Below are 23,995 nucleotides of genomic sequence, written 5' to 3'. Positions count from 1 at the left end.
ACACTTAGAATGAAATTGTATATATATCTATGTGTATATATAAATAAATAAAAAGAATACGAAATATATATATGTCCATATACAAAATTACATAAATAATTATATAAATATACATGTAGACTTCAAATATATAAATATGCATATATATTTAAATTCTACGTGTGTATTTATGTAATATTTTTACATAATTAAGTAATTTTATTGATTGCAATTTGAGGGACCTGCCTGCAAACCCAGGTCGAAAGTCCAGAGAACTTAATTTGCTAGCACTGTATTTTACCCGGTAACGTTCTACGACACCCTAAAACCTGTTCATGGGGGGTAGTGTTTTACTCGGGAGACTTTGCTGAATACAAATATTAGTGATTCAAAACATTAAAACATATCACAGCGATGATATTGTCAGTGAAAGTGACTTTTTTTTGCATTTTTCACACACAAACAGCACTTTTACTGATGATATAATTGTTGTGATACATTTTCCAGTTTTGAAACACTAATATTTGTGTTCAGCAAAGTCTCCTGAGTATAACAGTACCCCCCATGTACAGGTTTTATAGCGTTTTTGAAAGTTACAGGGGCAAATATATGGGGCAAATATTTTTACATTGAAAATGGCCAGGTTGGTTACGTTGCCTTTGAGAGCGTATGGTAGCCCAGGAATGAGAATTACCCACATGATGGCATACCATTTGCAAAAGAAGACAACCCAAGGTATTGCAAATGGGGTATGTCCAGTCTTTTTTAGTAACCACTTAGTCACAAACACTGGCCAAAATTAGCGTTCAATTTAGTTTTTTACTTTTTTCCACACACAAACAAATATGAACACTAACTTTGGCCAGTGTTTGCGACTAAGTGGCTACTAAAAAAGTCTGGACATACCCCATATTGAATACCCTGGGTTGTCTACTTTAAAAAAAAATATATGTACATGTGGGGTGTTATTCAGAGATTTATGACAGATAATAATGTTACAATGTCCCTATTGATACATTTTAAAAATGTATGTTTTGAAACCGCAATATCCTACTTGTACTTATAGCCCTATAACATGCAAAAAAATAGCAAAAAGCATGTAAACACTGGGTATTTTTAAACTCAGGACAACATTTTGAATCTATTTAGCAGTTTTTGTTTTTTTTATTCGCTTTTGTAGATGAGTAAAAGATTTTTCACATAAAAGTCAAAAAACATGTATTTCTTTAAATTTTTCATCAAATTTTATATATTTTTTTAAATTAAATTACATGAGATTATATAAATAATGGTATGTAAAGAAAGCCCCTTTTGTCCTGAAAAAAACAATATATAATTTGTATGGGAACAGTAAATGAGAGCGGAAAATTACAGCTAAACACAAACACCACAAAAGTGTAAAAAGATGCCTGGTCGCAAATGTACAACATCGCAAAAAACAGTCCGGTCCTTAAGGTTTTTTTTTTTGGTTTTTTTAGCTTTATTCAGATGTTATTTAGGTGTGGTGAGGCACATTATAAACACAGCCATCAGATTGTTTCAGGAGTTCTGATCTTAAACCGTTACTTAACCCCTTAAGGACCAAACTTCTGGAATAAAAGGGAATCATGACATGTCACACATGTCATGTGCCCTTAAGAGGTTAAAGGACCACTATAGCGAATTAAGTAGTCTGGGTGCCAGGTCCATCTAGGGTTAACCCTGCAGCTGTAAACCTAGCAGTTTCATAGAAACTGCATTTAGGCTCTAGTGGCCATCTAATTGACAGCCGCTAGAGGCGCTTCCGCGCTTCTCACAGTGAAAATCAGTGGGAAGACGCTGATGTCCATAGGAAAGCATTGAGAAATGCTTCCCTATGGACTGAATGCACTCGCAGCACTTGCCGTGCATGCGCATTCAGCGCGGACGTCGAAAGAGGGAGGAGATTTCCCCAGCGCTGAGGGAGCCCGGCGCTGGAGAAAGGTAAGTGATTAACCCCTTCCTCCCCTTTAAGCCCGGTGGGAGTGGGATCCTGAGGGTGGGGACCTAAAGACCCTATAGTGCCAGGAAAACAAGTGGGATGCCAGGCAAATCCCCACATTGCGATCGCCGGCGTTCAGGTAAGTACATAGGACGGCGTACTATGCCGCCCCCCGGCGTTTAGGACTGGGTCTCCAAGGACGGCATAGTACGCCCGCCGTCCTTAATGGGTTAAAATATAGCACACTTTTTTTATGGTTGGGTGGTTTTTGAATTGTACTTGTTTTGATGCCTATAGTTCCCCTTAAAATTTTCCATCCCACTACAACATGATTCATTGATAACATTGATTGTTTTCAGGCCTTTTAAAAGGTTTTCCAGTACCTGTTTTTTCGAATTAAGTATTTACAGTGTCTCAGCAAGTACTCTTTGGAAGGTCGGCACAGCTTTAACGACCAGAAGTCATCCAACCTCATCTTTGGGGAGCAGGACTTTCCAGGGTTCCCCCCAAACAAGTAGTGGACCTGAGACAAAATGAGAAAAATATTGAGATACTTTTTGGAAACATTAATTGCAATAGACTTCACATATTTTACATTACTGACTCTGAATTACCAAATCAGGCACTGACCAAATTATTTGTGGACTTATATTACGGTGTTCAGTGCTCCTCAACTGTGCAGGTTTTGAGGTACTCCTCACACACGTGTACCAGTCTTGCAGTTTTTCCTGATAAACTCACACTGATAAAGCTTGGTGAACAAAAAGTAGTGAATAATTTCAAAGTGTTGTGCACAGATTAATTTTTACAGCGGAGTAGAAAGATCATAATATAAATAGATAAGCAGTACATTTGAACATGGGACTCAGGAAACAAACTGTTTTGAGTATAACAGGCATGGCTAAGTTGAAACTTAACTGCCTGGAATACAAGACACACGACAAAGAGGTTGAGTTATAAGGCTTTTCAAACATTAAAGGACCACTATAGTTGCCAGGAAAACATACTCGTTTTCCTGGCACTATAGTGCCCTGAGGGTGCCCCCACCCTCAGGGACCCCCTCCCGCCCGGCTCTGGGGAGAGTAAAGGGTTAAATCTTACCTTTATTCCAGCACCGGGCGGGGAGATCTCCTCCTCCTCCTCTCCGCCTCAGATCCTCCCTTTCAGCTGAATGCGCATGCGCGGCAAGAGCTGCGCGCGCATTCAGCCGGTCGCATAGGAAAGCATTTACAATGCTTTCCTATGGACGCTTGCGTGCTCTCACTGTGATTTTCACAGTGAGAATCACGCAAGCGCCTCTAGCGGCTGTCAGTGAGACAGCCACTAGAGGATTTAGAGGCTGGCTTAACCCTTATATAAACATAGCAGTTTCTCTGAAACTGCTATGTTTATATAAAAAAGGGTTAAACCTAGAGGGACCTGGCACCCAGACCACTTCATTAAACTGAAGTGGTCTGGGTGCCTAGAGTGGTCCTTTAAAGCACTTGAGACAAAATGGATATATCTTATTTTGGAAAAAATACATTCTACCTATTGCAATAATCACACAGACCTGTAAACAATTCATGAATATCAACACTGTATTTTGTAACATTGGAAAATAGGCAGTGCGTATACCTTGTGCAATTCATCATAAACTAATTGGTGTGCAAATCTAGGGCAAGGCTCTTCTTCCTGAAGGCTTTTATTTGGGTTTTCTTTTGATGCTTGATCATTCTTGTAGACACAGGACCTAAAAGAAAAGAACATTTATAAAAAAATAAATCTAGTGTTGATTAAATAATGATATACACCTTTGGCAGTTTTCTACAGCAGCATAAGTCACACAACCTTTTCACATGAGTTCTGGACTGGCCTATGCTTTTTAGTACATACCCGGCCACTGAAAACAAGTGTGAGTTGAGCTGCTGGGAGAAAGGACAGCCATGGAAACGCATGATAAGCCACTCCATAAGCCAACACATTTGAGGGAACAAATATACATTAGAACAATAAATAGGAGTCTTTTTACAAAGCATGTCAATGAGCACAGATGTGTTGGAATTTTAATTGTTACGTACATTTGTGAAATGGAAGCATTTTGTAGATGCACACATGGATCAAGCCCGATATACATTACTGCTGATGTCTGCTTTAAGGAAGGTTACATTTCTTATTTGAATATGTTCACAAAAAAAAAAAAAAAAAAAAAAAGAATTGATCAAGAAAATAAAACAAGTCTCTTGAAAAGGTCTAGGACACAAACGAAACTGTGTGAAATGAACTTAAAGTGTACCTGTTAAGAAAAACAACTTGCCTTAAATCACCCTGAAATGCACTGAACACATACATGATGCAATTAATGTAAAATATTGAGATATACTCACCTCACTTATTAGTGCTGCCGTCTACAGAGCTTCATGGGTATTATTCTTCCTATAACACTCACCTCTGGTCCAGTCATTTGCTCCTCTTCTGGTCTTCTTAAACTTGCTCAGCTTGGGAAAACTTCCTTACGCAGGGCAAACCACCACCATAAAGCCAGCATGACGTCTTCTGAATGGAGTGAGTCACTCTGTTCCTTTATTCCCAAGCATGCACAAGCAGTGTAGGCAAGGGAGTTTCCATAGCAACCTCAGCACGTGTCTTTTCTGCTCTCCCTCATCAGTCAATCCGGCAGCCAAGAACCAATGCAAAGACTTGATTGTAAAGTATATAGAAGTAAATGTTTTTTTTGTGTTTTTTTTAGGATTTTATTAAGGTTTTTCTCCCAATCTACACATTTGCTAGCCAACGTAGATGTGTAAATGAAATGTCATGCTTTTTCAAAATAGTATAAATAGTTGAAGGCATGACAGGTCGATTAATGTCTATCATCCAAGAATGGAGGCAAAATAAATTGTTATACTGCCTGTTTCACTTTCTTCATGATGCAAACAAGAACAGATATAGTGGACATCTGAACAGGCAACTTTTTAGATGTAAAGAATCTTTATTAAAATGAAACTTTTTTTTTTTTTTTTAGAATGTATCAGAACTACTTTAAACCAATCCACTTTATATAAAATTTTACGTATTAAGACCATTTCAGAGACGCTTACTGTTGCTAATCTTTACAAAAATTCATTCAATTTTTGATAAAATAAAGCATTTAAAATACAGAGATCTACTGTTGCTGTAATATTACTAATTACAGTTCCAGGCTATTACTAAAATAATTTATAGGTCAGCTAAGCTGCAGAACTTTAAATTTTAAGCTCGAATGGCACCCCTTCACCTACTGTTCGTGCATGTCAAATATGTCGTTAGAATTAAAGAAAATTAGTAAAAACTAACAAGCATAATTCCACTGTCTACATATTTAACATAGACGTTCCCATCTCCAGGTTCCTTCTCACACCTTTTGAGAACAAATGATGTTCCCCTTGGTGCTACCATGACTCTGTCCCCAGCTTAGCAGTTTGCTACTGCAGAAGTGATATTCCAGCATTAGCAATACAGTGGTACCTCAGTTTACAAACACATCTGTTAACAATTTTCGGTTTACAAATGAAAATAATGCCATGGTTTACGATTTATTTATTTTTTTGCAATATGAAGCAAGTTTCCCCAGGATGCATTGCGCCTGGGAGGTTTATAGCGCTGCCCCTGTGCATGCTGGAGTCTGTGGGTAGCATGTGACGTCGAGTGTGGAGGTGTTGGAGCGGTTTTTGCATTGAGTTTTGGAGCCATTCTGGAATTTTTTTGCAGTGGTTTTGGGACTTGGAACTTTTTGGTGCATTTCTCAAATGGAAAGTTAGAGACCTGAGCTTCGCCGTTTGCATGCCTTTTACTGTGTGTTCTGCATTGTGGGTTGGTTTCCATGCCAGCTCATTTTGACTTTTTTTCTGACCTCCGGAAAGGATTCATTGGTTTACAATGCATTCCTATGGGAAGCCACGTTTCGGTTTATTAATTTTTCACAATAAGAAAAGTCCTGGAGAACGCATTAAATTCATAAACTGAGGTACCACTCTATTACATTTTGTCCAAGTCTTGATATATTCATTCGATGAGAGTGTCAGACGAACAAGAGGCTGGACCACAGGCCATGTGTGTCAAACTGTTAAAAAATGGTTAACAAGGCTGTCAACAAAAGGTACTACAGAAGGCTGTTGTGGTTTTGATGCTTAGAAGGCCACTTTATGGCAGAACTTTGTAAGAGATCACACTTTATTTCTATCACTGCAATAAGTAAAACATTTCTCATTTATTTTCTGAGATTTGTTTTATTTGTAAAATAAAACAAATAACTTAGGGTCTTGAGGTTTATTTCCTGTAGAAGTATAATATGGTTCTGAAAAACTATTTGGTACTGTCTCCAACTGCTTTGTAACTAAGTCCCATGATGCTGGAACAGCTGTCTGAAAACAAGGCCTTTGATCGTCCAAGCTGCATGGTAGCTATAGTATCTTGGGAAAAAAAACTGAAGAGCCATTTGCTAGTTACCTTTGGTATACGGCATAAAAAAAAAAATTATACTTGGTATTGACTGTTGGCTCTTGCCATGGGAATATGAAAAAAAAATTAAAAAACTTTAGGCCAGATTACCCAAGACATTTTAATATTGCACATAACACAGTTTGAGGTTAATATAAGTCTCCAAACTGTGAAAAAAAGCCCCTTAACCCCTTAAGGACACATGACATGTGTGACATGTCATGATTCCCTTTTATTCCAGAGGTTTGGTCCTTAAGGGGTTAAAAGGTTTTTACTTCATTGGCATAGAAAATGATTCCGTCATTGGAATAGAAAATGGTTGGAATGGCAGGAAAAGCACAAGATAGTAACGGAGACTAGGCATTTGCAAAGAAGATATTTACAATGATCATTATTTTTCTCAAACATATAAACTAGTAAAACTATGTGTACTCCTTTGGCCTTCTAGTATTCAATTCAATATGAGGTGTATGTTCCTTTAAAATTCCCTCCTCAAGTGATAGCCAATAGGGTATCCAGGTCAGCCCGAAATTTCACAGACAGCAACCAAAAGGAATACTTTAAAGGCGATTTATTCACTTTGAAAAAGGTATAAATAAAATAAAATATTATAAAAACAAATTTTGGAAAGAGATGCTGGTCCTACGCGTTTCGTCCTTGTACAGAAAGGACTTCCTCAGGGACCTCTTTCTACAAATCAGATTCAACAGGTACATAAAATCAAAAGCAGCATCCTAAAAACGCTAACATTCAAAAGTTCTTAAATAGGGCTAGACCCTGCAAGTCATTGGTGGAATAGTGGGTGTCTTCTAATTTCATGATTCCCATTCGTCGAGGTTTTCCTCTCAGGTTTGGTGTACAAACACCAAGTATGAAAAAATGAGAAAATGCTTCTTTAGGCTGCTATTAACGCTGTGGAACGCACAGCCATGTTTTTCTTCCCGAGCGTAGAACGCACAGCGATCATGTGATCGGCAATAACACACGTGACGCAAGCGTGGCGTATGCCGAATGTGTTAGTGGCTGGTGCTTTGAACGGACCCGGCTTTTTTTCATCGCGGCTAAACAGCTACACCTGAGAGGAAAACCTCGACGAATGGGAATCATGAAATTAGAAGACACCCACTATTCCACCAATGACTTGCAGGGTCTAGCCCTATTTAAGAACTTTTGAATGTTAGCGTTTTTAGGATGCTGCTTTTGATTTTATGTACCTGTTGAATCTGATTTGTAGAAAGAGGTCCCTGAGGAAGTCCTTTCTGTACAAGGACGAAACGCGTAGGACCAGCATCTCTTTCCAAAATTTGTTTTTATAATATTTTATTTTATTTATACCTTTTTCAAAGTGAATAAATCGCCTTTAAAAGTATTCCTTTTGGTTGCTGTCTGTGAAATTTCGGGCTGACCTGGATACCCTATTGGCTATCACTTGAGGAGGGAATTTTAAAGTAACATACCCCCCATTTCCATCAAGGGGAGGCACCCATAATCCGCTTTATTTTCCTGGAATATGTGAGTGCATTCTGATCTTTGGCAGTTTCATTATAGTTTATTAGCAATATTTGCACTGTTTTGTCCTCTATTATAGGTACACTAGCAATATCCCAAAACATCCCATTAATTATACAGTCTTGTCATATGGTTATCAGCTGGGAGATAACCTTGTGAGCCGTGTACCTATCAGTTAAGTTGTTTTGTGTTTTATCACTTTTTCACGGGTGTCCGTGTGTTTGTTATTTTCAATTCAATATGACTGTCACCAAAGAAAATTAACAAATTATGAGCATATCATGAAGATATCATCTTTATGAAATGCTCATCATAAAGTGGAAGTAGCGCCTTAAGATATCCTTAGATGGTATATGGAACGAGAGAAATAAGACTGTAGGGGATTATAGAGTGTAGTATGTTGTTCAAATTGAGTTTGGTAAAAAGAGATGCACTTACAGGATATGGAGCTATGAATTAGCTCAAACTTTATGTGCTTGAGCGGTACAATCCCTGTTAAAGGATTTGCAGTGTATCTCTTGATCTAAACAGGTAGACCAGCATATGAAATAAGAACAGAAAAATAACATAATATAGCATAGCACATCAGGACAGAATGTGCCAATTTTATAGGTAGAATAGGATTGCAGTCACATGTAATGGAGCAGCGTGATGGCTCCTTTAAACAGCATAGAGTGGTATAAGCCCCACTTTGAGATATATTGGTTAAACAGTGTCTTCTTCATAATATATACCAGAGGGAAAAAAAAAAAAAATAAGTAATAAAATGAAAATTCAGTTTCTAGCCTAAGAGAAAGTAAGATTTACCTCAGTCCAATGCACCTGGGGGCTACATTTCAGATACTTTTAGCAATATCCATCTTAGATATATCCACTATATGTTTGTAAGACTTTTATAGTATTGCTTAAGCCAACTGTTTGTGGTCATACGACCGAATCTTCAAAATTCTCATCTGCTATCTAAGGAGGATGTGTCTAGACAGCAGTAACACTTCGAGAAAGCCATGTATTGTGGTGAAACGTGTTAGTGTTACTATTTAACTTTGCATCTTTAGTATTTTTCTCATTATATTACATCTAAATAAAGATATGATCTATTCAAGATTCCTGCATCATCCCGTTTTATTTCTAATACATTCTGGATTGCAATTTCCTCGGTAGGGGAATGTACCGCCCAAGTGAATTAGACAACATTCAACACTTTCTTATGCTCTAGTGACCCAGCTCTCCCATTCCCTTATACCATCTAAAGAATCTCCCTGTTATGAGGAAAGACATTCAGGCTGCTGCTGGTAATTTAAATATTTAAAGGGTCACTATAGTCACCAGAACAACTACAGCTTAAAGGACCACTATAGTGCCAGGAAAACACTCGTTTTCCTGGCACTATAGTGCCCTGAGGGTGCCCCCACCCTCAGGGACCCCTCCCGCCCGGGCTCTGGGGAGAATAAAGGGTTAAAAAAAAACAAAACAAAAAAACTTACCTTTATTCCAGTGCCGGGCGGGGAGCTCTCTCCTCCTCCTCTCCGATCCTCTCTTTCGGCTGAATGCGCATGCGCGACAAGAGCTGCGCGCGCATTCAGCCGGTCTCATAGGAAAGCATTTACAATGCTCTCCTATGGACGTTTGCGTGCGCTCACTGTGATTTTCACAGTGAGAATCACGCAAGCGCCTCTAGCGGCTGTCAGTGAGACAGCCACTAGAGGGTTTGGAGGCTGGATTAACCCTATTATAAACATAGCAGTTTCTCTGAAACTGCTATGTTTATATAAAAAAAGGGTTAATCCTAGAGGGACCTGGCACCCAAACCACTTCATTAAGCTGAAGTGGTCTGGGTGCCTACAGAGGTCCTTTAATGTATTTGTTCTGGTGAGTCCAGTCAGTGCCTGCAGGCTTTTTGAAGTAACACTGTCTTTTCAGAGGAAGTGTTTACATTACAGCCTAGGGACAACTCTGGTGGCCACTCCACAGATGCATCTCTATGAAAAGATGCCGATTGGCCAGGGCGGTGTTTGGCTCCGCCCCTAACCCACCTCCTTGGCTGAGATCAGAGTTGACAATTTCACCCAACCCAACGCTTTCCTATGGGAAAGTTTTGTGATTGGCTATCATCATCACTTCTCATGAGGTCAGCCAAGGAGGCAGATCTTGAGTAAAGGTAAGATTTTGCTACATTGAGGTGGCAAGCGGAGACTAGATCATGGTTTAAATACTAAAGGGTCAGGAATACAGGTTTGACTATATACAAGATTTAACTATATTTAGAAGGGCAAGTGGTGTTTTTAACACAATGGGGTGTTATGGGGAATACAGGTTTGTGTTCCTGACCCTAATGTTCCTTTAATTGGACTGTGTGATGTGTGAGTGTCAGATAATGTGTGCTTTGTGTGTGTATGGGTCAGTGTATGTGCATGTTTATGTCAGAAAGTTTCATACCACAACATTACACGCAGCCAGCAAACACCAAGCACAGCCAGTACTCCTAAAAACACACATGGCATACAGCCAGAACACACTGAACATATTACACAGAGCCAGTACTCACAGGACACACACTATGACAAAGGGAAAGCAAATAACCCAGTCAAGGGCTCTTGGCTGAGGCCACACTTTTTGTAATTTAAATTATCTTCTTTCATAATAAGTAGATTGACATAATTGAAAAAAATAGTTTGGGCTACTACTTCAATAAGTAAATAAATAAAAAAATAAACCACTAGATTATGCACCCGCAGTCTTGCAGAACCTTCCATGCATGGCAGTACAGCACCGACATGGGCTTGTAGTGGATGAATCGCCAGGATTTGAAAAAAGAAGATAGCGGTGCTTGGGAGGTACAGCATCAGGTAAGTATAACTCACCAGAACTGCATCCCTGGGCCCTCGCACCCCAAACAGCGATGTCACCATCAGGGATCTTTAAAAAAAATATCTAAAGACTCTAGAAGATAAAAAGCTTTAAGTGCCTACAAAGAAGCCATCCAAAATTATAGGTTCAACATCTGGAGGCAGATGGATGCCTTGATATTGGGTCCTATAATCAGGGCTCATATTTTATAATTGCTCACTGGCGAGTGAAAATTCAGCTCTGGCAAGTGTGTGCCATGGATCCTCTAGGCTTGCAATCCCGAGTAACTAAAGCTTGTCAAGTAGCATAGGACCTGTAATTTTAAGTCTTTCTACAATGACTCTAGCTGCAACCTTGATTTCTACTAAAGCTCTGACTCCTTTGACTACTCACATGAAATCTACACATTCTACAAATTTGACTACCCGCAGGAAATAATATAATAATTGCTGGATTTCTCAACCAAGAAGCCAAAAAATAAATGTTTGATTCTGTATATTCACATCTAATAAATTAAACTATAATAAATATTTTCTCTGTCATAGAAAAGTGGTAGGTATAGAACCTCGTATAATTATGTGGAGGGAGAAATGCAGCAGACCAACAAAACACCCCCAACAGTTTATATATTAGCATCTATATAGTGCCAACATATTCAACAGTGTGCTACAGTTCTACAATGGGGATATACTGCAAGTGACTAACAGAAAAAAATGTAAAGATACAAGAGGTAAAGAGAGCACTGCTCAATCAATTATATAATATAGAAGATGAGCATACAGCATAGGACAGCAGTAGGCAACCTTCAAGTTGTGGAGAGCTCCCATAATGCATCTTAAAGTCATAATACTGGCAAGATGTACTCCACAACTCCTGGAGTGCTAATGTTTGTCTACCCCTGGACCAGAACATGACATGATTTGGTCACTGTACATATCACTTGGGTTGAGTATATCTACATTCTTATTATAATTTAATTAGTATATACATGCACTGAAAAGTTATGGTAAAAATCAAAGGATTTAGACAAGCTGCTACACTTACCAGCTATTACGAATAATGTCATATATCCAAAAAGAGTTTCTGACATTTTCCTCACGCTTTTCTTTATCTTTACTGAGACCCGATAATACATGGATTTCATTCAACTCTGGATCAATGGTGGCTCTTTGAGTGAATCCAGTCATAGGGACTACAAATCAAAACAACATTTTGTCAAAGATCCTAAATGGATTGTAGAACAATACTCAAAACAAAAAAAAAAAGGCAGGCAAAAAAGCTGAGGAAACATTGTATTTTACTGGGATTACTTTATTTGTAACACATTTTTAAAGTCCAGCATTATTTCAAATATAGTGAATAATGGTTATAACCATTGGGGCACCAACATTTCCCAAAGAACATATCATGATGGCTCAGATGGACATTGGTACTTAAAGAGTTAAAGGTCACATTCACAAGGGTTTGATACTAGGTAACCTTAGCTATTCATACAGATCAAGGGAATAAAGAAAAATACATTATTTTTACAGATATAAAAACGAAAAAAAAAAAAACAGTTTATATGTTAGCATTTATATTGTAGCAACAAATTCCTATATCAGATGGATGACTGGGTGCACATGCATTGTTTAACTAGGGGTGAGATGCCAGTAGGATGCACTGAAGGTAAGACGATTGGCAGACTGAGGCAGCGTTATGCTCAGGGCAATGTTCTACTGGAACCTTGGGTCCTGGCATTCATGTGGATGTTACTTTGAAACAAAACACTTACCTAGATATTGTTGCAGTCCACGTACACCCCTTCATGCCAATGGTGTTCCGTGATTGCAGTGTCCTGTTGTAGCAGGATAATGCACCCTGCCACACTGCAAAAATTATTCAGGAATGGGTTAGGGAATATGACAGAGTTCAAGGTGTTGCCTTTGCCTCCAAATTCCTCAAATCTCAAACCAATTGAGCACCTGTGCCATAACAACAAATTCGATCCAAGGTGGCTCCACCTCATAACTTGCAGGACTTAATGATCTGCTGCTAATGTCTTGATGCTCCAGGTTCAGAGGTCTTGTGGAGTCAATGCCTAAATGTATCAGAACTGTTTTGACTGTTCGAGGGGCCGGACAAGATATTAGGCAGGTGGCTTTAAAGGGACACTCAAGGCACCAAAACAACTTTGTGCCAGGAAGCCCCTGGAGGCATCACTGCCGACTGTCTTCACAACCGACCGTAAGAAGTCCAAGTTTCTCTCGTATCTTGGTTTGCAAAGAATTAGGGGTTTAAAGCTCCCCAACCAATCAAAGGCAGCCAAGATTATGAGAGAAAAAAAACAGTTGGGAGGGGGAGAGTTACATGGAGGTCAGTGCTGTGGAGGAACTGCTGCTAAAGAGACTTCTTTTCATCTGACCATGTGAGTGAGTGGAAGAAAGCTGTGTAAGCACCACGAAGCACATAGGGAACCCAGCCATGTATACATAAGTATAAGCAATTAAAATCTTATTGCATTGTGTTAAGGGTCTACATATAATATAATACAATGTCAGGTTTATACTTAGGACAAAACTGTAACGGTAGCCTAATTTACAATCTGGTATTATTGCCCCTTCATTGTCTAATATCCTTATTGTCAGTACAACTGGAAAGATTTAAGCACTGCATCCACAACATTGGAATGATTTCAAGTGGGTATTGTGAGAACTAGACCAACTAGAGTGGCCCCCAGTGGTCAATATTTTTTACTACAATAATTATTGTGAACCTTTGGATCGGATTGAAATTTAGCCGAGGTGATTCTAATATTTTTTAATAATTTGACGATTTTGTAGCCGCCCTCTCTGTAGACTGGTTCTGATCAGCCCAGATTAAACAGATTTATCATGTATACACATTTAAAGTTAGGTTTTTCACATAATCAATATTCATTGGACCTTGCTTATATAAGAATATTTGTTCATCTACAATAATTAGGACACATTAGAACCATCACTATCTGTATTAGTAGCTTAATACCCTTATAGAATATTTTACTGTTAAAAATTTTTTTTCTGATCAACCCAATTAGATTCCATTTTAATATAGGATTTTATACATATTTTAATGTGGTACAATATTATGGTTTTAGTTTTACTTGTGACTGCTTATTAATCTTGAGCAAGAGCTGTGGACAAAAGAGCTATACAAAACAATATTTCAGAAAAAAAAAAAAAAATTAGCACCCTTATGTGCTCCAAAGACATTTTACTCTTACCCATGCCAGAGTCTTTTTTGGTGCCATCTGATATGATTTCCACATGGTCATTGTCAACTTCATAACTGAAAAAGTCATTCAAGTACGTCTTTGACCTCTGTCCTCCAAACACATACAAACAGCGATTTTTCTGGCAATGAAGAACAAGAGAGGTTATGGGGAAACAATATTCACGTGTATATGGACACTGTAGGCACCCAGACCACTTTAGCTCATTGAAGTGGTCTGGGTTTAAACTCCTATCATCCTTAACCCTGAAGTGGTAATTATTGCAGTTTTTATAATGCTAGTGTGGCCATTGCCGTGCATGCGCATCAGGTCTCACCCGCCGGCGAGTGTTTTCCTGGCACTATAGTTTCCCTTTAATTACAATAACTACGTGATTGTTCTTGATCTGGTTGCCTGATTCCAGAGATACAAAAATATAACTAATTTGACAAAATAGTGCTAAATTGAAAATATACCGTATATACTCTAGTATAAGCCGAGTTTTTCAGCACATTTTTTGTGCTGAAAAACCCCAACTCGGCTTATACTCTCGGAGGAGAAGGGAGCTGACAGGAGCTGCAGGAGAGGTAAGTAAACTCTCTGCAGCCCCCACAGCCCCCCCCCCCCACTGAACTGCCAATGCCACTAGACCACCAGGTAAGGAGAGCTCCCCTCCCTGCCATGTATCAAGCAGGGAGGGGGGACGGAAAAAAAAAAAAAATTCGAAATAATAAAATATTAAGTAAAAAAAAAAATTACAAATAAAATAAAATAACAATAAAAAATATTAAAATAAAAAATAATAATAAAATAAAATAAAAAATAAAATAAAATATTAAAATAATTAAAAATAATAATAATAAAATTGCCCACCCCCCACAAAGGCTCTGCAACACACACACACACACACTGCACACATACACATACACACGCTGCACACATACACATACACACATACACGCTGCACTCATACCTCTAGATAAAAACCTCTAGATAAAAAAAAAAACACAAGAATTAGGGGAAAACAAAAGTGGAGCAAAAAAATAAATCACTAAAAAATTTCCAGTAAACCCAGTACCTTGAAATGGGGAATACAAAACAAGCTGTGTGCAAACAAGTTGCTGATTATTGAACCAGCATTATAAAATGTTAGATAGCCCAACAGCTGTCTCAAATGTAAGTGTTTTGCTAAAATTAATGGTTAATTTGCCATAAGGCTTTAATGTGTGTGGATATTATATATATATATATATATATATATATATATATATATATATATATATATATATATATATATATTTATTTTATTTTTTTATAGGAGTTGACACTGTACAATAATAAAAGAGAAAAAAAGCACAACCCACAAATTGAAAACTGGCAGTAAATAGTCCATGAAATAAATATTTTCTTACTGAATGAAATAGCATACAGTGTCCTATGCGGGACTGTATGTCCTCTGGCCCAGCATTGCATGAGTCTTCTCGAAGAAGTTTCCACGTCCGTGTTTGGCAATCAAAAGCATAGAGTCCACTAAACTGCGGCTCTGTGGCCCTGCTGTCATCCACACTGCCATTACACGTCAAGATACGCCCTCCAAAAGTGTATATCATGTGCTTTTCAGAATCCATACACATCTACAAGACAAGAGTTGAGTAATTTACAAATTACAGGCTTGAATAAAATACAAAAGCTTGTAATTGTGGAAACATAATTGTTAGGTACATGAATCCTAAAAAAGATAACTGAAACGGAGGTTAACAAACACCTGTGAAATTCAGGAATAGTATAGGACATATTTAGGAGCAAATTTTATTTTGTTTAAAAACAGTAAGAATTGAATTATCAAATTGTAATGTAAAATGCTTAACAAGGTTTAATTTGGCATGTTCATGCCAGCACGAAGGTTAATAAAGCAGTCCTTGCTTTCATGGATTTTACAAGGCCTCTATTAAAGGAACACTCCCCCTAAAGCACTGATGTGTAAAGAGAGTCTTCTTTTTCCCCCCCATTTTTTTAATAAGTGCAGATTACAATAGAAATTGACACTTTTATAAATTAACCTTGCTACACCCCCTCCCTGGCTGTCAATTAGACAACCGGTCTTGCTACTTCCTACTTTGACTAGCTCAGTGAAGTTCCTGCTCATGCCTATAGCAGTTCTAAAAGTATTAGAACAACCTCCTGCTCTGCACTTAGAACTGCATGTCCTGGTTGTCGGATGGTGTAAATTCCACAACCCCGTAATAGACTCTTAGTTCTTTACTTATGTGTGACAAACAAGCAAAAAAAAAAAAAAAGAAGCTGGGAAAAATGGTTTCCACAAACAAGGACTGTTACATTAATAAGTACATTTCACTGATAAAAACACAAAACAATCATTAAAATTTCTAGCTCAATATGTAAACGATGCTACCACTGACCTGATGATCAAACACTAGTTTTGGTCCTCCATCTGCAGCAGTATCTTCACTTAGTAGTGACCATGTGTTGGTGTCGATATCATAGCGGTAGAAATCGCTTTTCAGTGACTTGCTGTTTCGAACTGAGGAGTCCAGATATCTGCCTAGAGTATAAATCTGCCTTCTCTGTGTATCAATGCACATCTTGTGACAAGATCTTGCACTTGGGCCATTCTGAAGGGAGAAAAACACAATATGACATACTATTGCTATCTCATATCTTTCAAATAATTCACCCTAGTAGTTTCCATCAATATACCACATGGACTGCTATACTACCAAGCTGGTTCACGTTCTGGGTAATGTTCACTGTTTGAGTACTTTAAAACTCAATCCCACCTAACAGGGAATAAACCTGCAGAAAATGGGAATATTGAAATATCCAAAAGCTTGGCATAACACTACATATACATTCCATGCAATGGTTGTAATAATAGCAAAATCTATTCCTCTGGCACAGCAAAATGCAAGGCAGCATAGTGTGTGGACATCACCAGAAAAGGTATAGCCAGTGACAAACATTTAAGAATGATTGTATCAAATATAAGTACGGTATTTAAGATTATTAATTTTTGACCACCAATTCTGACACAACATTGAGATCTGATAACTATTACATTTACTCACACATACAAGATAAAATAGCTAGGTGTACATACATAAAACAATGATTACTACTATATAGGGATGCACTGAAATGAAAATTCTAGGCCGAAACCGAAAATTCAGGATGCCCTTGGACGAAAACTGAAAAGGACTCTCTCTCTCTCCCCCCCCCCCCCCAAATGATTTGTGTAGGTTATGTAGTGTGTGTATGGAATACAGTGAGGTGTGGGAAAGGGGTGTAGTGTGTATGTGTGCAAGTTGTATAGTGTGTGTGTGTGTGTGTGTGTGTGTAGGGAACATGGTGTGGTGCAGTATAGAGATGTAGTGTGTAGGTTATGTAGAGTATGTAAGGCACATCGTGTGGAGTGGGCTAGGGATGGTGTGTGTGTGTGTGTGTGTGTGTGTGTGTGTGTGTGTGTGTGTGTGTGTGTGTGTGTGTGTGTGTGTGTGTGTGTGTGTAGGGCGAGAGGGATGTAGTATAGGAAGGAGATAGTGTGGGATGGGGGAGCGAGGGGGCGACTGAGCGACTCATCACAGTGACTGAGGGAGTGGGTGACAGAGTGACTGAGGAAGGGAGGGTTGTTAGAAATACCTTTTTTTCCCCCTGGTGATCCAGTGCTCTGTGCCTACAGTCTGTAGCTCCGCCGGGTGTGAGCTGCAGACTGTGCTGTATCTCGCAAGCTCCAGAAATCAGAGCGTTGCCGTGGTAATCTTCATCAACGCTCTGATTGGCCTGAGATTGCGAGATACAGTCTGCAGCTCATACTCAGCGGAGCTGCAGACTGTGTTGGCTCTCTCCCTGGGGAGACGGGAGGGGCCACGCATCTGGCGGCACACAGGGCAAGCCGCCGGGGACCCCTCCCAATTTCGGGTCCTCGGCCTGACATCACTCTGCCCTATTTTTGACAGATTTTACCCTTTTTCATCCGAAATGGGATAGGCCCATTTTCACCCGAAAGTTTTGGCAGCCCTACTACTAGATTAGCAGTTTTGGCTAGATTTGATATATCATAATGGTTAAAACAATAATACGACCAATCCTATCTGCTCAATGCTTTTATTAAACAAACATCTACTGACATTTAACTGCATAGTGTAGTTTAGGCCATCACTTGCATGTAACATCATTTTGACCTTTCATATTTCAATGTATGTTAATAAAATATGTTTTCAGGCAACAAGTACACCAAGGTCAAAAGCAGAGCAAAGAAATCCCCAATAATCACTGAATTACAGTTGTGCTTCACAGTTTGCATAAACTGGCAGAAATTGTGAAATGTGGGCATTTATTTTAAAAATACAACTGATCGTGCAAAAACAAAATGTTTTTTATTGAAGGATAGTGATCATATGAAGCCTTATCACATAGTAGTTTGGCTCCTTTTTAAAACATAATGAGAACAGAAATCATCCAAATGATCCTGATCAAAAGTTTACATACACTTGAATGTTTGGCCTTGTTACAGACAAGGTGACACAAGTTAAAACTGCAATTAAACGTTAATTTCCCAAACCTGTGGCTTTTTAAATTACAATTAGTGTCTGTGTATAAATAGTCAATGAGTTTGTTAGCTCTCATGTGGATGTACTAAGCAGGCTAGATACCGAGCCATGGGAAGCAGAAAATAACTGTCAAAAGACCTGCATAACAAGGTATCGAACTTTATAAAGATGGAAAAGGATTTAAAAAAATAAATAAATATCCAAATCCTTAAAAATGCCAGTCAATTCTGTTTAATCACTTATTAAGAAGTGGAAATTCCAGGGATACAAAGCCAAGGTCAGGTAGACCAAAAGAGGATTTCAGCCACAACTGCCAGAAGAATTGTTCAGTATTCAAAGAAAAACCCACAGGTAACCTCAGGAGAAAGAAGGTGTGTTTTTTGTTTTTTAAGGAGCACAATATGACAATATATGAACAAAAATGAGCTGTATGGTCGAGTTGACCGAAAGAAGCCGTTACTGCACCAATGCCAAAAAGAAGCCAGTTACAATATGCCCGACAACACATTGACATGCCTCACAGCTTCTGGCACACCATTATTTGGAGTGACGAGACAAAAATAGAGGGGGGGGTCTGAGCTCTAAAGGCACGGGGTATCTTGTGAAAATTGATGGCAAGATGAATGCAGCATGTTCTCAGAAAATACTAGCAGACTATTTGCATTCTTCTGCACAAATGTGGCGCATGGGATGCTCTTGGACTTTCCAGCATGACAATGACCCTAAGCAGAAGGCTAGTTGACCCAGTGGTTACAGCAGAAAAGGGTGAAGGTTCTAGAGTGGCTTTCACAGTCTGCTGACCTTAATATCATTAAGCCACTCTGAGGAGATCTCAAAGGCGTGGTTCATGCAAAACGACCAAAGACTGCCCGGAGGAATTTTGCCAAGATGAATGGAAAGCTATACCACCTGCAAGAATTAGGGGCCTCAGACAATTATTACAAAAGGCTGCACGCTGTCACTGATGCTATAGAGGGCAATAAAGTATTAAGAACCAAGGTTATGCATACTTTTGAAGAGTGGTGATTTCATTTTTTCTTTGTTACCAAGTTTTGTTTTATTATTGTGCCATTCTGCCATTATGAAAATGAATACCATAAGAAATAAAAGAAATCTGTTTTGCCTGGTCACGTGTGCTTTTTTTTTTTTTTTTACAAATGGTACATATATTACCAATTCTCCAAGGGTATGAAAACTTTTGAGCACAACTGTATGTCAGTAGATTATATATATATATATATATATATAAAGATGTTCTTGGCACCCACCCCTCAGTAGTAAATATCTGTTGTAATTCTGCCTGGGTGCAACCTCAGCGTCAATATGAATATGAAATAGAAGAAAGGTGCACTCACAGGACTTCATCAAAAAGGTATTTTTTATTCTTGGTTGTGTCTTACATTTGTGGTCAAATCCTCAATCAACGTTTCGACCCCTAAAGGGTCTTTTGAGAGATATATATATATATATATATATATATATATATATATATATATATATATATATATATATATATATACACCGCATATTGCTAGGTGGAACTGTTGACCAATAGGTATTCAAACATACACAGTTAAGCCCTGCACTCAAACTCCCATTTGCTTTTGTATTTTATTTATTACTGGTATTTATAAAGCGCCAACAGATTCCACAGCGCTGTACAATTAGTGGAGGACGTGCAATATACAAAGACAAATACAAAAGGTAGAGAGGGCCCTGCCCATAAACTAATATCTAGCCATTGACGCTCTTTTATACAGTTATACATAGTGCTTAGTTAGATTGCCCGTGAGCTTACAATCTAAAGGATACAGTGGGGATTTGAGACAAGAGGTAGCAGGGGAAATTTGGGAGTGATGGCTCACAGAACCACAGAGAATTGCAGCTATTGGTAAAATGTAAAGGGAATGAAGAGGGAATGAAGAGGTAATAGAGTAAGAATCTCAAACAGCTGGAGGAGCATGCTATTTATTTAGGGGGAACCTGGGTGGGCAGGAGGGTAGTGCTGAGGAAAAATGCAGAGCTCCTGTATTGTTGGTTCTGGGAGTGTAAGGTGTGGCCTGAAGAACAGAGATGGAAATGGAACAGTTATATGAAGATATAGGAGCATAGGAAAAAGGGGGCGAAAGAGGGGGGAGGAGAGGGTAGAGAAGCCATGTGTTGTATACAATTAAAAAAAAGTTTAGCAATCAAATTCTATCACCCAAAATACTACTGTGTACATGAAATATTGGTCAGAAACATCAAATGACAATAATAAAAACTACATGCACAGAAAGTTACAGTGGCAAAATACAGATATAATTGGAAACAATTCTACAGTAACACATGATAATATGGTAGCAATGCAAGAATAAATGAGGTGAAGTATCTTCCAAGCTTCAGTCAGTACCTGGGAGTTGTGGGGGTTCGTGCAGGCTGTTAAATGCAGAGCTCCTGTATTGCTCGTTCTGAGAGTGTGAGGTGAGGCATTAAACAGTAATTTTACAGTTCTGCAGCTCACCCCATGTGTCCCCTATTAAGGGTTAATAAGTGTGATGAGGATTTAAAAAAAAACAAAAAACATACCTCTGTTTCATTAGAGATTTTACCAAGGTGAATTGTTAGCATAGGACTCCCCTAAGAAGTTTTCACTTGATGTGGCAGGTGAGCTTACACTTGAATGGCCATTGGAGTGATACTTAAAACACCTCCAGTTATGTAAATATGCATGGGGATTAGGGAGAGTGCACAAGTAACTTTTTTCTTTGTTTTTTGCAATAGGTTTTTAAGTCTATGTCACAGTTAACATACTTCAGTTAATTCCAACTAAGGAGAGTTCTGCCAAACTAATGCTCGATTGCTTCAGCTACTCACAGGTAAATACCAAGTGCAAGTCAGTTTCTCAAAATAATTTTTTCAAACTTCCTGAACAAATATATGTTTTCTGAATCTGTGGGCATTAAATGACCATTCTGAGCACCAAAACCACATGATTTAAATGAAGTGGTTATGATTCCCAGAGTTCGCTGCCACCTTCTACCTTTGTGCGTCTCTAGTAAAAGAATCAATCGAAAACTTACCTCTTTCTCTGTATCTCTAGATATGCAGACCCACTGATTGTCACGGACACTGTATGCCCAGAAGTCAGCCAGATCCTGAGTTCCATCCCAACCACCAAATAAATACACCGTCTCTAACAGACAATTAAAGGGATAAAAGGAAAACAATGTATGACTACACAAAGAACTGTTCAATAGAATTTTGGTTAGGAAGTAAAACTGCAATAATTACTGAAACGTCTGGGGGTCTGTTTCTGCTCTTGTGCTGTGCAGCTTGCTATAGCTATGATGTATGTTTTTTTTTTTTTTGCATTTGCCATATTGTGTTCTTTTTCTATTTTAAATTATACCAATAGTTTTGTTTTTTTTCTGCTGTACTGGTGAGCATATCTGGTACAATAAAAAAAAAATGTATATATATATATATATACACACACACAGCAAAGATGAGTCCACAGCAAGCACTAATGGTATAAAGTGGTGGAAAACAAAACAGAGGATGCCATGTGTATACATGACCTTAGTATACCACATATTAGGGATATGTAAGAAAACAGTAAATACAAAAAGGGTTAATTGTCAATTCTATGAAATGTAAAAGATTTTTTCCCTTTAAATTACAGTTTATGTAAAAATTTATTTATGGTACACCTCACATTCTACTAAATAAAAAAAAATATTAAGTATAATTGAATCTGCATAAAATGCAAAAGTGGGCCGATTTAAAAGCAATGGCTTGGAAATCATCAAGGATGAAAGTACATTTAATGTCTTAGGGTAAAGATAAAAAGTTGCAAAAATCCCAAATGGAAATCAAGTGCTTGAATAGGAATGAAATTTTAAAAGAAAGTCCTAAAAAAAAAAAAAAAAAAAAAAAACAGCTACAAGTGATGATTTTAACATGACCTTTTTAACTAAACAGTAAAGCAACTGAAATTGAATAAGCCATCAAGAAACACTGGCCGATTTTAATGCAAGATAGATACCTTCAAAATATTATACCAGATAGACCCAAGGTTATATAAAAGAAAACAGAACCTCAAGATGATTTTAGCTCCAAGTGTACTCTCTAAAAACAATAAGGAAAAAAAAAAAAAAAGATATAGTTTTCTACCACAAAACCCAGAGGGATTTTACAGCTGTGGTAACTGCAGTACTTGCCAATTTCAGGCAAGAAAGACGACCAATTTTAAAAGTTTTAGCACAGAGGAGTCTTTTGAAATAAGACATTTTATTAACTGCCAAAGCAAAAATGTAATATATTTGCTACAGTGTAAATGCAGGCTTCAATATGTAGGTCACACTATTTGGAAATTACACGAAAGACTGTTAGAACATTTTAATAGTATTAAAAACAAAAAGTGAAAAACACAGTGTGCCTAGACATGGTTATAAATGTCCCTGTTTTCATTTTAAAAATTATGTTTGTATAGAAATCGATAGAATAGTATCACATCGGAGAGGAGGTGATGCATGGAGGGTCTTGGCGAGAAAATAAACCAAATGGATCTACAAACTTAAAACCTCAATTCCATATGGTCTTAATACAGATTGTGATTTTTTTGACATTTTTATAAATATATATTTTTTTAAATATTGTTTTCACTATGCCTTTAATAGTATGTTTCTCTTTCCTTTTATATTGGATTGTTTTATCTATTCCCACATTTTACTAATGGAATTACTATTTACATGAAGTTTTATCCATAAAAAATATTTATCCATATTAATTTTTTACCTATATGATTTTTTATCTTTACCCGAAGGTATAAAATGTATTTTCATCCTTGATGATTTCCAAGCCATTTATTTTAAATTGTTCCACTTTTGCATTTTATGCAGATTCAGTTATACTTCTTACGAGCCTCACAAGTAAGCATCCTTTTAATCTATTTTTAGCACTTTATAGGTATTAATTACCCCCCAGGAGTCGCAACCGAAGAGGTTTTGTTTTCCACCACTTTATACCATTAGTGCTTGCTGGGGACTCATCTTTGCTGTATGTATGTATGTATATAATAATTTATTATTTTATTATTATATTTGCATATTATTGTATAATTATTTGTTTGTAATTTATATTTCTTTCCTTCTCTGCCTTTCTTTTTATGGGCTTAAGCCCCATCTCACATCCATTAATTTAAGATGGGTAAATATGAGCTCCTATTTCTGGTTATCTAGTGCCCTCTAATGTGTGGTTTCACAAGTGTTTTTACTTGGACACTCAAGGGTGATGGTTTATTGTATTTATAAGGTTTTTAGAGAGAGTGAACCTTTTGAGTGGCAGCTTTTTGACCAGCTCCTGCACGAGTGTATCCACTGTTTATTTGTTAAATGGTTTGTATTGGCCCTCATATCCTCTTTGAGGCAACATTTTTCTAAACTAAAGAGATTTACATTT

General features: G+C 37.8%; 1 protein-coding gene across 1 annotated transcript in view; it reads right to left on the bottom strand.

The window, feature by feature from the left end:
• Window positions 1-23,995, bottom strand: part of MKLN1 (muskelin 1) — a 72,374-nt gene that overhangs the window by 7,832 nt on the left and 40,547 nt on the right. The window contains exons 9-15 of the mRNA XM_063448296.1: window positions 21,616-21,728; window positions 16,406-16,618; window positions 15,398-15,619; window positions 13,998-14,127; window positions 11,798-11,945; window positions 3,557-3,671; window positions 2,323-2,462 (exon numbers count right to left, since the gene is read on the bottom strand). Of these exons, the coding sequence (XP_063304366.1) occupies window positions 2,323-2,462; window positions 3,557-3,671; window positions 11,798-11,945; window positions 13,998-14,127; window positions 15,398-15,619; window positions 16,406-16,618; window positions 21,616-21,728 (1,081 nt within the window). The remainder of the gene's footprint in view (window positions 1-2,322; window positions 2,463-3,556; window positions 3,672-11,797; window positions 11,946-13,997; window positions 14,128-15,397; window positions 15,620-16,405; window positions 16,619-21,615; window positions 21,729-23,995) is intronic.

Source organism: Pelobates fuscus, chromosome 3 (genome assembly GCF_036172605.1).
Source record: "Pelobates fuscus isolate aPelFus1 chromosome 3, aPelFus1.pri, whole genome shotgun sequence".
NCBI lineage: Eukaryota > Metazoa > Chordata > Amphibia > Anura > Pelobatidae > Pelobates > Pelobates fuscus.
Note: the sequence above shows the minus strand (reverse complement) of the source record. Positions and strands in the feature narration are given on the sequence as shown.